General features: G+C 34.8%; 1 protein-coding gene and 1 non-coding gene across 2 annotated transcripts in view; one reads left to right on the top strand and one right to left on the bottom strand.

Moving 5' to 3' along the window:
• ABCB7 (ATP binding cassette subfamily B member 7) overlaps positions 1 to 16,836 on the top strand; it is a 123,980-nt gene that overhangs the window by 76,510 nt on the left and 30,634 nt on the right. The window contains 10 exon segments of the mRNA XM_058292159.2: positions 666 to 826; positions 1,401 to 1,564; positions 1,734 to 1,774; positions 1,777 to 1,862; positions 2,442 to 2,472; positions 2,475 to 2,528; positions 2,531 to 2,587; positions 2,590 to 2,610; positions 5,292 to 5,395; positions 8,320 to 8,427. Of these exon segments, the coding sequence (XP_058148142.1) occupies positions 666 to 826; positions 1,401 to 1,564; positions 1,734 to 1,774; positions 1,777 to 1,862; positions 2,442 to 2,472; positions 2,475 to 2,528; positions 2,531 to 2,587; positions 2,590 to 2,610; positions 5,292 to 5,395; positions 8,320 to 8,427 (827 nt within the window).
• Positions 16,203 to 16,308, bottom strand: LOC111761471 (U6 spliceosomal RNA). Its single transcript, XR_002794831.1, has one exon. It is a non-coding gene; the product is annotated as a U6 spliceosomal RNA (small nuclear RNA).

Here is a 16,836-nt window from a genome sequence, read left to right as displayed (position 1 = left end):
TGATTATTTAATGAGAAACCTTTTTTGTTCAGCATTTAATATTTGTAATTTCTCTTGTAGACATGGAAAGCAGTGCAATTAATGCTTAGCCCCAAAGGGCTGAAACACAAGCAGTCTTTTTTTAATTACCAGCAATCTTTTTCATCCTTCTATTAGTTTCTCACTTGCAAAATATTTCAAAAGTAAATAATGTATGTGCCTCTTTTTTGTAAAGAGCCCTCCTCAATTATGAGTCATTCATTCACTGTGACCTAACTACCTGGTTTTTCATTCCTAGTTATGATATCCATTTCTACCAATTTTTAAAATGCATACTTCTTAAAAATTTCTATTTTATATTACAAAGAAACTCTGATAGTATCTTGAAGAAAGGAGAGATTTTTAGCCTTCCATTTCTATCCTCACTTAAATCATTCTTTTCTGGTATATAGTGTATGGGTGGGCTTTTCCCATTCTACTTAGCATATACCAAGTTCCTTCTGTTACCTAATTCATAGATTAAAATGCCTTGAAATTTAAGTAGGCCCAAGAGTTGCTGATTATGTACATTTTGAACTGTATTCCAGAGTAATATACATTAAGCTTCTCTATCTTAAACTGGAAAAATTTATAACATTTATCTAAAATACCCGTTTTTTCTTTTGCCAACTCCATATTATTTTAAGGTACCCTTACCGTTGGAGATCTAGTAATGGTGAATGGACTGCTTTTTCAACTTTCATTACCCCTTAACTTTCTGGGAACTGTTTACAGAGAGACTAGACAAGCACTCATAGATATGAACACCTTGTTTACTCTACTTAAGGTAGACACCCGAATTAAGTAAGTAATCTATACAGTACCTTGTCAAAAGTTTGTGAGCATCATCCTATTAATAGGATTATTTTAGAGAAATGTTCTTACATTACCATGTTAAGAACCCAATTTCTTTCTTGTAAGAATTGGGACTGTCGTATCTATTAAGAAGTTGTTATAGTTTTACTTCTATGTTTAGAAACCTTGCAATATTAGCAAAGACTTTTATACCTAAAAACTAAGATTTCTTAACTTGAAGAATTATTTGTACTTGCATTTGATTTATTTTTGGTAATAATTAATGATGCACATTTTGTGATTGCCTCTCCTCTCATTCTTCACCCCCGTTAATCCACGACCCACCATCTCTCCCTTCTAAAAAATGTCTCTCAAAAACCAAAGCATTCAGAATTTTTGATCTTAGTAATGAGGAGTAAGAAATGAACTATGAATTTTTAGAAGCAACCTTGGAACTGGTCTTTCTCTGCTTATAAAACTCCTCCTTCCCCATTAATTTCCTTTTTCTCTCTTTGACTTAGGACATTGTCTATATGACTATACTCTAGATGGTGTCTTAAATGGCTATTTTTTTTTCTCTCTTCTAGGACAAAGTGATGGCATATCCCCTTCAGATCACACCACAGACAGCTACAGTGGCCTTTGATAATGTACATTTTGAATACATTGAGGGGCAGAAAGTCCTTAGTGGAATATCTTTTGAAATCCCTGCAGGAAGGAAAGTGGCCATTGTAGGAGGTAGTGGGTCAGGGTGGGTAATTTTAGTTATTTATAAATTTAGTAATTTATAAAATTTTGCATCATTGATTGATGATTCCCAATTATGTTTTCTTTATCATAGCAACATGATTACTATGATCTAAAACAGGTTCCCTAGGGCCAATAGGAGCTAAATAACCTTTTTTCATCTCAAATTTCAGGAAAACTACAATAGTGAGGCTGTTGTTTCGCTTCTATGAGCCTCAAAGGGTAGTATTTACCTTGCTGGTCAAAATATACAAGATGTAAGCCTGGAAAGCCTTCGGAGAGCAGTTGGAGTGGTACCTCAGGTAGTTTTAAAAAGATGGCTTGTTTTAAAGATTTATTGGGTTGATGGATTCTGTAACTAGCTGGGTAGGCTTATAATGATAGCATAATATAGTGGAAAGACCATAGATTCTGGACCTGGAGTCTAACTATAAATGTAACCCTTATTAGTTTTGTGGACTTGGTTTCCATTTCCTTATCTGTAAAATGTCTATTAATAGGGAAAAATGGATAAATTATGATACATCTAAAGTATGGAATATAGAGCTGTTAAAAAGAATGAGATAGATATTTGTTACAGTCATGGAAAAAATACTAAGATATTGTTTAGCGAAAATATCAATTTGCAAAATAATACACTATGACTCCATTTATGTTGAACAAAAAAGTGTGTGTTCATAAAAATGTATAGAAAAAAATCTGGAATGGTAACCAAGAAATAGCTCGTGGTGATTACTTCTGGGAAGGGAAATGGGATTACAGGGATGAAGAGAGCAATGAAAGGGCATTACCATGTTTTATTCTTTATGCCTCTGTATTGTTTGAATTTTTAAAATTAATGAGCATACATGTATATGTATGTATATGTAAATCTGCTCCAGGATGCTGTCCTCGTCCATAATACCATTTACTACACCTCTTATATGGAAATATTAGTGCTTCACCTGAGGAAGTATATGCAGTGGCAAAATAGCTGGACTCCATGATGCAATCCTCCGAATGCCATGTGGATATGATACCCAAGTAGGGAACGAGGACTCAAGCTCTCAGGTAATCAAAGATTTTATACCTCCCCATCACCTTCAGATTCTTATTTGTTAGAGCCATTTTCTAGAAAATGTCATGACAGAGTTCAAACCTTGTGCTCACTTGAGGCAAAGTCTTCAGTCTCCTATCCCTTACTGTAAACAGTTTGACTTGCTAGAAGTAACTGTTTTCAGGTCATGCAAGTTTTGTTTTGACTTTTTTCATTTGCCGTTGCAAATATTATAGGTGCTTAATAGTAAGTTATTGATATATACGTAGATCAGTGTTAACTTAATATCCACAATCTTTATATTAAAGAAAAGCCAAGATCATTATTCACCTGGAAAGGTAGGAAGGGTAGAAGAAGTAATTTGATAGTAAATATTCTATTTCTTAACGGTAGTTTCCTAGGTTATTGGTAATGTTGTCAATACTTTAGACATCCTTATACTTAATCTTGTTGACTGCTATACTTCCATTACAGTCAACTTTATTTTTATGTCCTTGTTGGTTCAATCCTAAGTAAATTAGGAGACTTGTACATTTCTATTTGAGTGTTTAATTATGAGATTGCTAGGTTTAATAATGAATTATCTTAAAATGACTGAATTTTTTAGAGGATCCATAAAAATGTTACTTTGCTTCAAATCATTTGAATTTCAGAAGGACTAACTATATTTAACACCTAAAGTATTCATGTAACACATACAAACATATTATACCCTCTATATTTATTCTTCTTCTAGCTTAGTTTGGGGAGGAAATGTCTCAAGGATGGAGGTAAGGCAAAAGAGAATGAAGACTAGTATTCATGGATTGTAACAAATCCCTATTCCTCTCATTGTAAACTGGATTCATTTTATTCAAAGCATTTACAGGGTGTATACTACAAGAAGGATGCTATGCTAAATGATTTGAGAATTAAAAAGATGAAGCATAATTGAGCCTGTTCTCAAGGAACTTACAGCCTATTAGAAAGCTTTTATCTAAGTTAGAAATATTAAGCCAAAGATTATTTTCAGGTTAAGTTTCTTTGTAGCTATTTGATCACTTGGTGGTAGAAGATACATATATCCTCACAGTCTACCTTTATACCTTACCGTTACTCTTTATAGGAATAATTTCCAATTAACTCTCCTACACCCAAATTATTTTTCTATTTGGCTAATTCTAGGATCCCCAGTTATTGTCTATCCTAACCCTTTCAATACATAACTATGCTTCAGCCAGCTATGCCATATTCTGTTTTCCAAACCTTTTTCCCCCCTTTTGCATAACTTTGGGAATAAGAATGACTAAAAAATTTTCTTCTTACCTAATAACCAGTGCATTACAACCAGACCTCTCTAAATAAGCAATTTATTATTTAGTGTCTATTCTAATTATTATGTTATTATGATGTTCTCCAAGTTCCAAAACACTATTGAATAAAATTGAAACTGAATTAATTTTTACTTGAAATTTAAGAAGCATGTCAAAACTAGTCCTTGCCTCTTGATATCTACATCTTTTAGAAGCTTTCTGCTTTTGGGTTTGTAGGTGGCATTCAGAAAGTACTGGTATGGTGCTTGTTTTGATAAGAGAATTTTGATCTTATGAAATGGGGAAGGGTGTTGATAGCATGAATATAAGCTGATTCACAAATATTAGACAGAAGAAACCCCCTTCACAGATTGAAGATAATAGTTCTAGAACAAGTTAAAATGAAATAATTTTTGTGTGCCAGGTAGTTAGCAGGTAGAACTTGCTTCCTAAAGAGGTTACTCAAGTTGAAAAATACAAGGTTTTTCAGGCACATTGATAAATTAATGGATAATAAACAAGAAAAGAAGCCAGAAGGGACATCGTACATAGTCAACAAAGCACAAACTCCTATACTTCCAGACATGGTTCATTATAAGATTAATGACCTTGGACCTACAGGATACTTAGTCATGAAAGAAAGATTTATTTATGTTCACTAGATTAATATAGGAATAAATATGTGCTTATACATTGTGATGGGAAGAGCATTGGACTAGGAGTCAGCCTAGTCCAGATTCTATTGTAACTTCCTTTGTGACCTGAGAAAATTACTTAACCTTTCTGGACCTCTGTTTTCCTTGAGTTTTAAAATTCTGTTTGCTAGAGGCCTATGGCAAATGACTAAGAGGAAATAAGAGTTTTCTAGTATATAGCCTTAACTTTTAAGAATACTGTGAAAATAGCTTTCTGTCAAATAATATCCTTGAGAACATTGGCTAAATGGTACTTCCTTTTATGTTAAGAATTAAAGTTAGATATAGTTTAATCTGTTCAAGTTTTCAGGTTTCCAATATTGAGATTTTTTTTGGCTTTGTTAATTCTCTAATATTGAGATTTTTTTCTCTGAGGTTGACATTATTGGGAAATATCTAAATATATAAAATAGTGTATATAATAAGCATATTTCTAGTGAGAGTAATAAATGTGGAATCAAAATTGTTACCCCTTCTCCTCATTCTTTTCACCTGCCATCAAGTCAAAATCCAGTCATGTTCCAGAGAATATAGTTTTACAAAGAATATTATCTATGAACTTAGACTTTATAACTTAGTACAATGAACAGTGTTCAGGAATAGAATTAAATATTGAGAATATTATTGGTGGTTATAATCATTAGAAATACTAGAAGCAAAATAAGTCTTTATGATATTTTTCCTTAAAGTAAAATTTTTCTTTACCAGGTGGAGAAAAGCAAAGAGTAGCAATTGCAAGAGCCATTTTGAAGGACCCTCCAGTCATTCTCTATGACGAAGCCACTTCATCATTAGATTCAATTACTGAAGAGGTAAATGGTGATGAAATTACCAAGAGCTTCCATTCTCAGTACTTAACTTTTCTCCTTGGTAGTTACAGTAAATGGTTGCATTACTTTATATTTTGTATGACCTTCAATAGAAGGTGCTATGGAGCAAAATAAACCGCACTTTTTCCTCTCCAGATAGCAAGTGCTGATGGTAAGAGTGCCAGATTGCATTGAACTAGATATAAAAGTATTAACTCCACTTGCAAGCATGTCTCCTTTTGGAACTGTGCAATACCTGTGTTATATTAACATTGCATCTTGCAAAGCTGTAGAAATTGCCTCATATGATGACAGAGGAAGAATGTTTTAGTCTCTCTTTTATGATAGTGTCTGGTTGTCACTTAACACTCAATAAAATAAAGCATGTAAATGATCTTGACACATGCACAACAGAAAGCCATTTTTTATCATGGAGTAACATACTGAGATGCAAGTTGACCACACACAACATGCGGTGCTGATATCACTTTATATTCATTTCACAGGAAGTATTGTGAAATATCAAGATATTGTGACACTGATGTCATGATACTACCCCATGAGAATTCATATTAACCTCTTTTGCAGTAAATACAAAAGTTTCATAAACAATGGTAATTTCATGAATTAATCCCTTTATCTAGAACTGAAAATAGGCAGATGTTCTTTGTAAACTGACTCCATTTTACCTACATTTCAATTTAATGTGTAGTAGAAACCTAGTGAAGAAGGATAGACCTAATTTCAGCCATATAGGTTGTGGGTCATAATATTTGCCTATAGAATTATGTTTTTAGGGCGTATTATTTGACCTGCAGTGTATTTAAAGCAGTTTAATTCCAAAGTGAATTGTTTAGCTTGGGGATTTGTTATATTTTAAAATGACCCTTTATGTGGCAGATGGCTCTGGCATTCAGTGCCTTGCCAGTGGGCCCTACTTTGTAATTTGTCCTCCTGAGTGTGATGGAGTTGGACTCAGATGTGACCTTTCTATACATGCCTCTTTTGTCACTTTTACTGAACCTGTGGTTGGGGCTGGGGTTGTGTATACTCAGGAGACTTGAATTCTGGACTGGCCTTGTGCCAGCTGGGCCCTGAGCCTCAGCAGAGTTGCAACACCTACTCTCTAGTTCGTTGGACTTACCCAGGTCAGCTAACAGGAAAGTGAAGATGGTTAACCACCACACCAGGGAACCGAGAGTGTCTACAACTGCAAGCAGGAGAATTGCATTCGTCAGCGATGTGGAATCTAAACCCCTTCTTGATTTAAAGGTGGAGAGGACATCACCATCCCAGGGTCCACAGGATGGAGAAATAAAATATGGATTAGAGTAGACTTACTGGTATTCTACTGTAGAACTACTGTGACTCTAACAATGGAAGAAATTGTATCATTGATGTGGAGACAGTGGCCACGGGAGTTGCTGAGGGCAGGGAGAGGGAAGAAGAGGTGTGATGTGGGAGCATTTTTGGGACTTAGAATTGTCCTGAATGATATTGCAGGGACAGATGCTGGACATTATATATCCTGCCATAACCCACTGAATGGACTGGGGGAGAGTATAAACTACAATATAAACTATAATCCATGCAGTGTAGCAGTGCACCAAAGTGTATTCACCAAAGCAATGAATGTGCCACAATGATGAAAGAGGTTGTTGATGTGGGAGGAGTGGGGTAGGGTGAGGTGTAGGGTATAAGGGAACCTCTTATATTTTTTAATGTAACATTTTTTGTGATCTATGTATCTTAAAAAAAAAATAAAAATTAAAAAAAAAATTTTTTAAAGTGACCCTTAAACAGAACCAGGCCCCATTCATAAAGAACCTGCTTACAAGAAATGTCTACCTGAAAATATCATACTACTACAAATTAAAAGTCCTGCTAAGAGTCATTATTTGAGTTACATAGTTTTATTATCTCAGAGAATATAACACATTGGTAGTTAGCAGAGAACTCCTCAAGGGAATGAATTACCAGAAATTAATGATAAATTTTAACGGGCCTTTTTAAAAGATTCCAAGTACTCAATAGGATGTCATATTTTAAGTTCATAGAGGTTAAGGAAGAGGAGGCACCCACAGACATCACAGTTTTTCTTAGGACTGGCCCTGTCCTTGACTATGAGGCTGCCCTAATAAAATGTATGATCTTTTTTTCCTAGGAACTATCTTCTCTTGATAATTTTATACATTTTATAAAAATGTTTAGAAGTATTAGTAGGAAGCTGTTGGGTATATTCCTATACCACACACTACTGTTCACATTAAGCCAGCTATACTTACATACTGGTTTCCAAGCATAGCTGAATATATGCACAACTCTCTTATACTTCAAAGGCAATAAGAAATCAGAATGCTTTGGGGGAAACAAGAGGTTTCCTTATGTCAAAAATGCACAATTATCTTTGTTACCTCTTCTGTCTGCTGAGTTAAGACTAAGGAAATGCAAATGTTCCTGTACCCTTTATCTCATTATGTCTTTCTTTTGATTAATTTGAGTTTCTCTGTCTTGTCACTTAAGTCATTACTCATTTTATATTCATTCTCATTGACCAGGTAAACGTCATATTTGGCTATGCTCCTGTTATCATTGTAGTTCCTTTTTCTTGCTACTGTTGTTTGTTTGTTTTTAACTATAGCAAATATCTCCCTTCTTCTAGACTTTGTATTTAGAGAACTATTGCATACCTTACATCTTTTTCTATGATAATGTGGTCATACTTGTCTTCATTTTTTCCTTGATTTTCTCTTCTTTTTAGTATTATTAGATTAGGTCAAATATTTAGTACTGGCACGAAGTTTATGTAATAAAAGAATAATTGCAATTTTATGGTTTTTTAAAAAAAAGTATGATTATTTTGATTTACATTTACCTAACGGTTAGATTTTTTTTTCCTCCTGTTTGTCATGCTGTCAAACCTGCAGACTATTCTTGGTGCCATGAGGGATGCAGTCAAACACAGAACTTCGATTTTCATTGCACACAGATTGTCAACAGTAGTTGATGCCGATGAAATCATTGTTCTGAATCAGGTAAGAGATTTTAACTTTAAAATTTAGTATTTGAAGGACATTGGAAATTGTTACAAATGCAAGCACTTAAAATTTGTTTCTAAAGAAATATACAATATTTGTGTTCTTTGCATGAGATTGAATCTTGATAGGCTTCTCTCTTTATCTCCTTTTGATAGGAAATAATGCATGTCAGTTTGAAGACAGAATAAACTATATAAACTCACTTTATTAAAGTATTAAAAGCAAAAGTTAGATCAAGAAAGCATTAAATCCTCATGTGATAGAAGCACGTTTTAAAGTGTGTATATATTAAATATTTTATCTGCATTCATTTTTTTTTCTCTGAACAGAATCTTTACTATCTTCAATGTATTATATATTTTCAGTTTTCTAATACCTGTACGTACCCTTGATGTCTAAAGAGAAAATAAATGGCCATAAAATAATGTGGCCATTTTCAAACATGGCCGTTTTGTCAGGAAATTGAATCAGAGAGGCTCTGAACACAAGGACACTACTAAGCACATTAATAAGGAGAGAAGACTTTAACTGAAAACTAAAATATTCTAAAAGACAGAACCACTGGCCCTCTGGTGCCACTGGCTCCAAGAACTTGCCAACTAGTTGTTTATTTCTGCCATAACTACACCTTTTCTCATCAGCAGATAATTAGAGGACTCTTCTCTAGAGAAACAAAAATAGCCTCAGAAAAAAATATTTGTATTTGGAGACCCTAAAAAATTGCCAGGTACCCACCTAATCATCTTACAGTAAATTCCACCAGTTCAGAAGCCTCTTCCCATGCATATACATCTTCCAGATAGCTTTTTTTTTTTTTGAGGTGTTGGGGATTGAACCCAGAGCCTCATACATGGGAAGCAGGAACTCAACCACTGAGCTACATCCAATACCCAGTGAGAGTTGTTCTTTTCATTTGTTTGTTTGTTTGTTTTTAGGAGGTACCAGGGATCAAACCTGGGACCTTGCACTGGCATTTAAGAATAGAGCATTAAAAAGTTGTCTGTGGGCATGGACGTAGCTCAAGTGGTTAAGCGCCTATTTCCCATGTACAAGGTCCTGGGTTCAATCCCCGGTATTACTAAAAAAAAAAAATGCCAGTGGATAATAAAGGAAGACCTCCAAGACAAACAGGAAAAAAAAGAACTTAGTAGGAAATGTGGACAATACAGAGAGTATAAGAAAATTTTAAAGATATAATTTTCTCAGAAATAATTAAACATAGCTTTTCTAAAAATAAGGAGAGATGCTGTTAAGAGAAAAAGTAAAAGAAACTTATGTGCTATGATTTTCAGGATATATTGTTAAGTGAAAAAAGTAAGATACAAAGGAATATACAGTATGCTACCTGTTGTAAGAAACAAAGGGGGAAAGGAATAGAGGTATATCTGCTTATATATGCAAAAAGAATCTGGAAGAATTAACTAGAAACTAATGAAATTGGATTTTTACAGGGTGGGGGTAGAAATGAGGCAGAAGAGAAGAGAAGGAAATGAGATTTTCCTTAAAATACATTTTATGTTGTTTTTATTTTTGAACTACACTAGCATTTTATATATTAAAAAACCAAATTAACAAGAACAGGAAAAAACTAAAATTGAATATAAACAGAAAGAAGTGCAACTAAATATATATATCACATTGATAACATAACCACACAGAAAAAAAAAATACCATTAAACCAAGTATATTAATCCAAGTATAATCCAACAATATTCTGATTATATGCCCTTATTGTAATATATTATAAGGCAAAAATAACTCAAAAGAAAATATAAACTTAGTTTGTTGTTGCTATGGATAGCAACAACATGAATTTATGATTTAAAAGAAAAAAGTAAATGCCCTCACTCTATTCAGTGAAAAGGCCTAGAAGCAGTGAAAACCCAGTAGCAATGGGTATACCTAACAGATCTTGGGCACTAAATGGTATTCCTCACTAAAAGGAACCACGGCTTCTTAGAGAAATGGCCGATTCCAGATCTAGGGCAGAGAAAGTAATGAAGACATATCAAATGGATACAGAAGCCACTTGAAATGGGCTACCACTTGCAAATTTGTGATAACTTGAACATTAAAAGGAATAGCGACATGAATGAATTATAACAATTGATTAAAAACTTATCTATGAATCTACAATGATACAATGAAAAGCATCAAAGGAAAAGAGAACGCTCTTAGCTAAGAAGAATGCCAATTCATAAATATGAAAGGAATGATAAATTTAGAAAATCACATTTTGCAACCACCATTGTAATCATTGTTTACCTAAGGATCATCCATAGTTGCTAAAATCATAAGGTAAAAAACCACTAGGGAAGAAAATATTAAGGTAGGTCAAAAGTGTAACCCATAAATTACTTCTTAATTACAAAGAGATAAAGTATCTTTCAAATACAGATATCTGGTAAACTCTACCTTAACCAAGTGATAAAACTTATCAATAATGGAGCAAATTGACATCAGTGTACCTCCTGGTGTTATGCACTGAGGACACAATAATCATCTATATAGTATTTCCACCAAAAATGTTTAACCTAGATCTAATTAGGAACAGTTAGACAAATAGAAATTGAAAGGCAGCAGTGCTTCAAAATGTATTCACCAAATGCAGTGAATGTACCACACTAATGAAAGAAGTTGTTGATGTGGGAGGAGTGGGGGGTGTGGGGAGTGGGGTATATGGGAACCTCATATTTTTTGTATGTAATATTTTTAAAAAATAGAAAAAAATAGAAAAAAATAAAAGAATATTGGGACATGTGAAAAAATGGAAATATAGAATATAAGCTTTATATCAATATTAAATTTCTTGAACTTGCTAACTACAGTCAAGGTGATTACACATAAGTGAATATATTTGTTCATAGAGAATGTGCATGGAAAAATTACATGTTTAAGGATTATGATGTGTGCAACCTGGTCTCAGATATTCAGAAGATAGATAGACAGACAGACAGACAGACAGACAGATAGATAGATAGATAGATAGATAGATAACAATAGGACAGATGTGGCAAAATATTAATATTGATATCTGGTATATGGCAGTGTGAGGGTATGTTTGTCTTTTCTGTACAGGGTTTGTGTTAATTTTGCAACTGTCTTGTAAGTTTGAAACTTTGAAATTCTTTCAAAATAAAAAGTTAAAAATTTTGGGAAGACGTTCAGAGTGCTTTCTCTTTTATTAGAAAATGTGAGTTCACAAAACAATCATGCATAAAATGTAGGACTCCCATGTACCACCCCTCCACCAACACCTTTTATTGGTGTGGGACATCCATTACCATTGATGATAGTACTTTTTATTATAATTCTACTATTTTTTTTAACAGTATATACTTTTGTTACAATTGATGAAAGAGGACTAGAATAGTTCCATCCATCTTCCATTATTCACATGAGATGTATTCTTTTTCCCATATAACATCCTATTATTACCACCTTTTATTAGTATCACATATTTGTTATAATTGATGAAAGAACAGTCTTATACTTGTACAACTAACTCCTTTGTCTACAGTGGCATTCACTGTGTTGTACAGTCCTATGTTTTGTCCTTCAATTTTTATTTTAGCAACATATACATCATAACTTTTCCCCTTTTAACCACATTCACCTATACAGTTCACTGCTATTGACTACCCTCATAATAATGTGCTAACATTTCCAAACCTTTACCATCACCCTATGTAGAAAATCTGTACACGTTAAACATCAACTCTCTTTTCCCTAAACCCAATCTATCTCCTGTTCTATCTCTACATTCTTAATTCCATGAGTTTACCTATTATAGTTAGTTAGTGACACTGAATTCAAGCAATATATGTCGTCTTGTGTCTGACTTATTTCATTCAACATAATGTCCTCAAGGTGAATCCGTGTTGTCACATGCATCAGGAATTCGTTCCTTTTTACAGCTGAATAATATTCCATGGTATGTATATAACACATATTGTTTACCTAACCATTAGTTGAAGCACACGTGACTTGGTTCCATCTTTTGGCAATTGTGAATAATGCCACTGTGAACATCCGTAGGCAAATATCTGTGTGACTCCCTGCTTTCAGTACTTCTGGGTGTGTACATAGTTGTGGGATTGCCTAATCATATGGTAGTTCTATGCTTAGCTTCCTGGGGAACCACCAAACTGTCTTCCAAAGTGCCTGCACCATTTTACATTGCCACCGGCAATGAACTGAGTGTTCTTATTTCTCCAAATCCTCTTCAGCACTTATAGTTTTCTATTTTTTTAAATAGTGACCAGTCTAGTGGGTGAGAAATGACAGGTTGATATTAATTCTTCCTGGAATGATTGCTAGAATTCACCTGTGAAGCCATCTGGTTCTGGGGTTTTTTAGGTGTGAGGTGGTTTGTTTGTTTTAATTTTTTTTTAATTTTGATTTTTGAAAATTTTATTTTTAAAGAAGCTTTAGATTACATAAATGATACATTAAAAAAATATAGGGGCCACTGCCTCCACATTATATCATTGATGTGGAGGCAGTGGCCGCTGGAGGTTCTGAAGACAGGGAGAGGGAAAACAGATACAATATGGGGGCAATTTTGGGACTTGGAATTGTCCTGAATGACATTGCAATGACAGATACAGGCCATTATAAATCTTCCCATAACCTACAGAATTGGATGGAAAAGAATGTAAACTGCAATGTAAACTTTAATCCACATTTAGTAGCAGTGCTCCAAAATGTGGTCATCAGTTGCAATGAATGTACCTCACTAATGAGGGATGTTTTTAATATGGGAAAATGTGGGAGGTATGGGGAGCAGGGCATATGGGAATCCCCTATATTTTTTATGTGACATTTGTATACTCTAAGTATCTTTTAAAAAATAAAATAAAACTATAATCCATGCTGTGTAGCAGTGCTCCAGAATGTATTCATCAAATGCAGTGAATGTGCCACCCTGATGAAAGAGGTTGTTGATGTGGGAGGAGTTGGGGGAGTAGGGAGTGGGGTATATGGGAACCTCTTACATTTTTTAATGTAACGTTGTGTGTGATCTATGTATCTTTTTTTAAAAAGATTAAAAAATGGTTGATTTCTACAACACCAGTAATGAAGCCGTGCCAAAAAATAATTTCCCATATAACCCACCTCCTCCCGCTCCCATACTTTTCCCCATTAAAAACACCTTTCATTGGTGTGGTACTTTTTTTTTTAATCTGCCCCCCCCCCCACCTTGCGTATTGCTTGCTGTCTGCTCTCTGTGTCCATTCACTGTGTTCTTCTGTGTGTCTGTATTTATTTTTATTTATTCCCTCTCCCTTGCAGTTTACTTGTTGTTTTGCTCTCTCTGTCCATTTGCTGTGCATTCTGTGTTTTTTTTCACTTACCTCCCTTTTTCGTTGTGTAACCTTTCTGAGTTGTCTCTCCACGTTGCTTGGGGGCCAGCAGCTCTCTGCGGTGTGCGGGCAAGTCTGCCTTCACAAGGAGGCCCTGGGACCTTCCATATGGTAGACGGGAGCCCAACTGATTGAGTCACATCCACTTTGCCCCATAAGTTTTTTTTTTTTTTTTCACTTTTTATTTTTATTTTTTTATTATTTTTTTAATTGATTTTGTAAAAATATTACATTAAAAAAATATATATGAGGACCCCTTCAACCCCACCACCCCCACCCCACCACTCCCCCCCCAGCAACACTCATTCCCATCATCATGACACATCCGTTGCATTTGGTAAGTACGTCTCTGGGCACCTCTGCACCTCATGGTCAATGGTCCACATCATGGCCCATACTCTCCCCCATTCCATCCAGTGGGCCCTGTGAGGATTTACAGTGTCCGGTGATTGCCCCTGAAGCACCATCCAGGGCAGCTCCAAGTCCCTAAGACGCCTCCACATCTCATCTCTTCCTGCCATTCCCCATACCCATTAGCCACCATGTCCCCTTTTCCCACTCCACTCCAATGCCACCTTTTCTCTGTGGACATTGGATCGCTTGTGTTCATTGCACCTCTATGTCAAGAGGAGGCTCAGATTCCTCATGGATACTGGATACAATCCTCTCGCTTTCAGTTGTAGGCACTCTAGGCTCCATGGTGTGGTGGTTGTCCTTCTTCAACTCATCTTAGCTGAGTGAGGTGAGTCCAATGAATCAGATTGTAGGTGCTGGAGTCTGTTGAGGCTCAGGGCCTGGCTATCACATTGTCAGTCCAGAGATTCAGATCCCCTAAATATATCTTAAACCCCGACACCAACTACAACTCCAGCACAGTAGCCCCATAAGTTTTGATACGTTGTGTTTTCGTGTTCATTCATCTCAAGTTATTTGCTGATTTCTCTTGTAATTTCTTCTTGAACTACTGATCATTTAAGAGTGTTGTTTAACTTCCATATATTTGTGAATTTTCCATTTCTCCTCTGTTATTCATTCCATTATGGTCTGAGAAAATACACATATGATTTGACTCTTTTCAAATTTATTGAGACATTTTTTATGATTCAACATGTGTTTTATCCTGGAGAATGATCCAGTTACACTTGAAAAAATATATATATCTTGCTGTTTTGGGGTGCAGTGTTCTGTATTTGTTGGGTGTAGTCCATTGATCATATTTTAAAAATTCTGTTTCCTTGTTGATTCCCCACCCCTTGTCTAGATGTTCTACTATTGCTTAGAGTGGTGTATTGAAGTCTCCATCTATTATAGAGGTGTAGAGGTATCTATTTCTTCTTTCAATTTTGCCATTGTTTACCTTGTATTTTTGGATGCCATGGTTGATTGCATAAAGTATTGATGCTTGTTATTTCTTCTTGCTGGATTGGCTCTTTTATTAATATATAGTGTCCTTTATCTCATAACATTTTTGCTTTTAAAGTATTTTGTGCGATATTAGTGTAGCTTCCTAGCTCCTTTCTCTTTTGGGGGGGGAGGTTACTCTTTGTATGGAATATCTTTTTCCAACCTTTTACTTTCAACCTATTTGTGTCCTTCTGTTTAATGTGAGTTTCTTGTAAAAAAGGCATATATTGGGTCATACTTGTTTTTATGCATTCTGCCAATATGTATCTTTACTTATTTGAGAAGTTGTGAGCTTACAAAGCAATCATATATAACATGCAAAATTCCCATATATCACCCCACCACCATGTTTGGCAAACATTTGTTACAGATTATGAAAAAACATCAAATTATTACTCCTAGCTATATCCTAGCTATAGTCCATAGCTTACATTTGGTATGTTTTTCCATATACCCCCCATTATTAACACCATGTATTAGTATTGTACATTTGTTATAGTTCATGAGAGAACACTCTCATATTTGTACTGTTAACAACAGTCCATCTTCCACTACATGGTTCACTGTATTTTACAGTCCCATTCCTTCTACAGTACATCCAAAGTGTACACTCAGTGGCTCACACTTTCATCACAGTTGTGTAGTCACCACCTCAGTAAATTTTTGAATGTTTTCCTTAGTCCCCTATTATTGACCCTTAGTATTGATATTGTACCTTCTTTGACAGTAATGCAAGAATATTACAGTACTGCTATTAACTATAGGTATAAGTTACATTAATTGTTTTTTTTCCCATTTTTCCCATGAATCACTGTCTTCTTACTACCTTGTAATATTGACGTACATTTGTCTTCTAGTTCATAGAAGAACATTCTTGTGTTTGTATTATTAACTGCAATCCTCATCTGCCACCAGGTTCACTATGTTATGAAGTCCCTAGATTATTCTCTAGCTTTCTTTCAATTGATATTTATACCCCTAAACTATCCCTTTGTCACAACGAAAAATATGGAACCACTCACAAATTTGCATGTTATCCTTGTGTAGGGGCCATGGCAATCATCTCTGTGTTGTTCCAGTCTAGTATATGTGGTGCCAAAGGGAGCACAATCTCTTTTCTTTTGATTTGTGAGTTCAATCCATTACCATTCAGAGTTAATTCAGTTAAGGGAGTATTTACTTCAGGCATTTTATCCTTTGATTTTTACATGTCATATCTTTTACTTTTTTTTTTGTGTCTCGTTTTTCCCTTTTAGTTAGCTTTACTGATTAACTTTATTTTTACAGTTTACTCCAAGCTTCTCTTCCCTGTATTTTCTTTTAGCCTGCAGAACTCCCTATACTTTTTCTTATAGATTACAGCTCTTTCTTTTTTGTAAGCTGTTTTATAATATTAAAAACCCCATCACATCCATAAACCACCACAGGTTAGGTGAGGGAGATGAAGAATAAATGATACTGTATGTTAACAGAGTAGGAAATCTACGTATTCCCTAGGATAGTGTGGAACAGTCTTACATAATAGTTGGGAAATTTTCAGCCATTATTTACTCACATATCCTTTCTGCCCCTTTCCCTTTCTCTTCTCCTTTTGGGACACCAAGATGCTTATGTTGTGTACTTTGTACTGTCATTC

The sequence above is a fragment of the Dasypus novemcinctus genome, chromosome X, assembly GCF_030445035.2.
Source record: "Dasypus novemcinctus isolate mDasNov1 chromosome X, mDasNov1.1.hap2, whole genome shotgun sequence".
Taxonomy (NCBI): Eukaryota; Metazoa; Chordata; class Mammalia; order Cingulata; family Dasypodidae; genus Dasypus; species Dasypus novemcinctus.
Note: the sequence above shows the minus strand (reverse complement) of the source record. Positions and strands in the feature narration are given on the sequence as shown.